Raw genomic sequence first — 4,167 nt, forward strand, 5'->3', positions numbered from 1 at the left:
TTTATATAATTTTGTATTAACTACCATCCGTACATCCGTACAATACAGCTGTACATGTAACATAATTACTTTCTTGATTTACATTATTGTCTAATAAGAAAACTGCTTTAAAAAATATTAAGAAAGCCGCCCCAAACAAATCCCAAGGCTTCATTTGGAACGACTTTCATACTGCTTCTTAAAGTAGTTTTTTAGTGTAGAAAGCTGCTTTAAGAAGTACTAAGAAAACCGGCCTAAAGGAAGCCTAACTCATATATACTTACCAATCTATAGAACATATATGAAATGACATTGATTAAGATAAAAACATAAATAAGATCCCACACACAAAATTACCATGGTACTCATTAACTTCCACCCCATCCAGTAAATGAAGAATTTGTTCATGTAAATTTTCTCAATGATCCTCATCCTATCAGAAAATGTAAAGAAAAGCAACTATCATGAGAAAGATGAAAGCCATAACTAAGAGTTGTTCATGTAGTTGAAGCCATTGCTGGCTTCTTAATAGCTCCATATATACATGCCAACTGCACTTGAGCAATGTTTTAAATACCAAATGCTTTGAAGATAAATCTTAATACAGTTGTTCTGATTAAATTTGAGTCAGAATATTTGCGCTTTTTTTTTTTTTTGCTTTAATTATGCTCAGTTACAAAAAACAAAGAGAACAAAAGTTGATCAGAGAAAGCAGCTTCCTATTCATCCAGCGCTTTAGGGGAAATTGGGGGAAGGATGAAAAGTGATTTTGATAGGGCAATTGAGGTTTAGAATTATAAATGTTGGAAAATTAATAATGGAGTAATTGTGGATGATTGAAAGTCACCACGATAGATTGACTTAAGGAGCATCTACCTGTTTGAAATAAGCTTTTGAGTTGACGAGCGGCCTCCGATCAATCAAGTATAGTCGAGCGAACGATGCATCTTGGTGGAGATGAGGATGGGAATCACGGTGATGAACGGCCTCTGATCAACCAAGATACCCGTACGAATGACTTAGCGGGACTTAGGATTTGTTTGGGATGGCCGATTTGCTTTTTCAGACATGAACCACAATTTTATTTGGCTATTCTTATTATTTTTGTTATTTTTCATTGTTCTTCAAAAATTTTAAAGATAAAATATGCTTTTTGCAATGACAAGAACGAAGTTGCTTTCTCCATAACAATTTTACAATCAACTCTATCAAACAATGCATTCATCCCAAATTGGCCCTTAGTTCTAACTTCATCTCCTTCAAATGAAAACATAATTTTAAAGGTCAACTAAGCTTTAATGCAATTGATGCAAGAAAGATTATGCATGCCCAAAAAAAAAAAAGAACAAAACATGGAAGAAAATAATAATTAAGAATTAACTTGAAATATACATTTTTTGATGGGATTAAAAGGCTCTTCACAATCAAATAACTTTACATTTGAATGAATATGAAAAAAAAAACCTCACACTGAATGTCTTTCTTGTTTATTCATTGTTAGTTGGCGCTTCGATTTTATGGGAAGATATGACTGGCGACTCCTTCACGCTATCATCGATAACAACATCAGTGAGCCCCACTTCTCCCTTCAACTTTCTCTCAGCTATTTGCCTCTTGGTCGACTTATAGTATAATGCATGCAATACTAATTGAGTTATGGAAAACAATAGGCCAAGACCATTGGGAATCTGCAATAAATAATTAAAGTCATTATAAAAAATAATTAAATATTTTTCTTAGATTATTCAACATTGTGAGATCAAATATTTTAATGAAGAAAAATAAAGTGAGAGAGAATTTATTTACGGTAATGTATAGATCAAAGCGGATAAGTGCATAGATGGTCCAACAAAGTCCATTCAGAAATGAAGCAACCGATAAGGAGAGAGGCATGTACTCCACACTCTTCGTTTGGATAACCATTTTCTGCACCACATAAAATAATACTACAGCATCAATAAACATTCATGCATGTCAATGCAATTAATATTTATGTATGTGCATGAGCTGATCTGCATACCATGACGGAGAGAGGAGCGAGATACATTATGATGCAGAAGATGACACAGAGGATACCGACAATAAGAGAGCGGTAGTCATGCGTGTGGAAGAAGATGAGCACGATAATAGCGACAACAGCGACGAATGCCAAGTCACCAAAGAAGAGAAATAGGGCCTTGAGTCTCTTTGGCCCGTCAGAGAAGACTAGGTAGAGGATGACATAGCAAATCTCTATGGCAGTCCCAGCACAATTTATGGTGAGAACTAGGGTACTATTTGGGTGCACAATGGGTAGCCCGTACAACATCCACAACATGCAATTTAGAAGCGTCGCTACATAAGGTATAACTGAGAACTCCTCCACTGATTTTTTCTTCCATATCCTAATAAACGTCGGCCTAAACCCAAAACACAAGTAAAATTCAACAACAGTCATATAAAATAGAAAAAAAAATGCCAATAATAATTAAAAACTAAGAGAGTATTTTTTTCTTAATAATAAAAAAGAAAGGACTAGCTTCTCCTATTTTGAACTAGGTCCAATTTGGAAAAATTATGTGATGCCATGACATACAATGGAGAGAAGAAGAGTCCTAAAGCGATGACATTGCCGACTATTCCAACAACAGTGCGTAATGTGTCCGCAGAAATCATAGTTGTGGATCTTTAAAAGAAGAGAAGAAGGAAATGAAATGTTGAGAGAGAGAGAGAGAAAAATGATGGATTAGTGGATATTGCAGATTAAGGAAGATATTAATTGAGTTTTTATAATGGTTGGAATTTTTAATTTACCTCTCTCTCTCTAACTCTGCGTGGTTGAGGAAGAAGCTGAAATTTTATAATTTTGTACACAACTTTGAACCAAAAATATCAAAAAGAAATTTCTCTGTTTAAAGACTCTCGTTGAGCTTTTTGTAATTTATTATATATATTGTGTACGTTTGCGTCACTCACACGGGCATGAGTCATATTTATAATTTATATAAAACGAAATGGTCTCAGCCGTTGATTTAGTTTGGGCGTGCACAACTTATTATTAAATATATAATAATGCTCTAAAATCTGACGGCCATTAGGCGAGTGAATAAAATAATAGTCTTCAGTTTTCCCAGGATTTATCAAGCTGCCAAATTACTTAAACAATGTATCCTTTCGTTTTTTTTTTCTTTTACATTTAACATTCATGATGCTTTATTGATTGCATATATGATATTTTATTAGAAGTACAAAATTCTGAGTAAAAAAAAAAAAGCAAAATGAAGTCTTTAGTTAAATATGTTAGGTTTAATTAATTTGATAATGTATTTTTTTGTCATAATCTGAAGCATATAAGATCTTCGGGCTTCATTTGCATATATTTTTTTAATATTTTGCAATTTATTGCTTACAAGAGAAGCTATATATAATTTCTTCTTAAAGAAATCAGATGACTTTGAAAGAAATATTAGTGCAAAAATTAGTTAATGGGTTAGCGATTCTGTGATTTAACTTAATGATGAGCGGTCAATGAATTTGTAATGATCATGAGTCAATTACACTTTTAGTGAGTTAATGACATTCGAGCAGATGACATCGGCTACAAGCAGGATAAATATGCCCAATGATAAATTTATGTACCCTAATTCTTTAAAGGCCAATTGACTCTAGTAGGGTGAAGTGAATTTAATGGTGATGCTATATGACTATTCATTGAATATGATATTAGCGGCATGTGCGAATATGTCACACTAAATTTCGCAATATGTGCTAATCTAATAAAATTATGATGATTCCTTACATTCCTTAAATTAATTGTATGATTGATTAGTGTACTCACAACAAACATCACATTGGCATTTACATGACATGTGAATAGGGTATGTGGGATACATCGAATATCATCTTTAGTAATTGGATGACTTTGAAAGAAATGTTGATGAAAAAATTAGTCAATAAATTAGCAATACCATGATTTAACTTATTGATGAGTGGCCAACAAGTTATTCTAATACAAATTGCCCTAGAATATGTCCAAATCTAAGTAAACTAATCTCACTTATTCATATTATATCATCTCTAAGTCGGAGAAATTTAGTTAAAGGGCTTTCGAGGTGACAAGGTTAATCTAGTCCTCAAAATTTTGTATTTTGTTTTAGTGAAACAAAATTTGCCTAATCAAGCCATTATAAAATTTGATGCTTAAAAAAA

The 4,167-nt window shown here is 32.8% G+C and overlaps 1 protein-coding gene across 1 annotated transcript; it reads right to left on the bottom strand.

Annotated features, from left to right (window-relative positions):
* Nucleotides 1-1,466: 1,466 nt before the first annotated feature.
* On the bottom strand, nucleotides 1,467-2,634 carry LOC110102273 (bidirectional sugar transporter SWEET4-like). Its single transcript, XM_020830539.1, has 4 exons — nucleotides 2,555-2,634; nucleotides 2,000-2,378; nucleotides 1,786-1,905; nucleotides 1,467-1,667 (listed from the first exon to the last, which is right to left on the bottom strand). Exons 1-4 carry the CDS (start codon nucleotides 2,632-2,634, stop codon nucleotides 1,467-1,469), a joined length of 780 nt encoding a protein of 259 aa, XP_020686198.1.
* Nucleotides 2,635-4,167: the final 1,533 nt, after the last annotated feature.

Source organism: Dendrobium catenatum, unplaced genomic scaffold, assembly GCF_001605985.2.
Source record: "Dendrobium catenatum unplaced genomic scaffold, ASM160598v2 fragScaff_scaffold_1679, whole genome shotgun sequence".
Taxonomy (NCBI): domain Eukaryota; kingdom Viridiplantae; phylum Streptophyta; class Magnoliopsida; order Asparagales; family Orchidaceae; genus Dendrobium; species Dendrobium catenatum.

Excerpts from the sequence above, each read along its gene's own strand:
- LOC110102273 (XM_020830539.1), bottom strand. The coding sequence starts at position 2,634 with ATGATTTCTGCGGACACATTACGCACTGTTGTTGGAATAGTCGGCAAT. Across the intron at positions 1,906-1,999 it reads TCGCTCCTCTCTCCGTCATG|AAAATGGTTATCCAAACGAA; the intron begins GTATGCAGATCA and ends TATGTGGTGCAG. Across the intron at positions 1,668-1,785 it reads GCTTTGATCTATACATTACC|ATTCCCAATGGTCTTGGCCT; the intron begins GTAAATAAATTC and ends TATTTATTGCAG.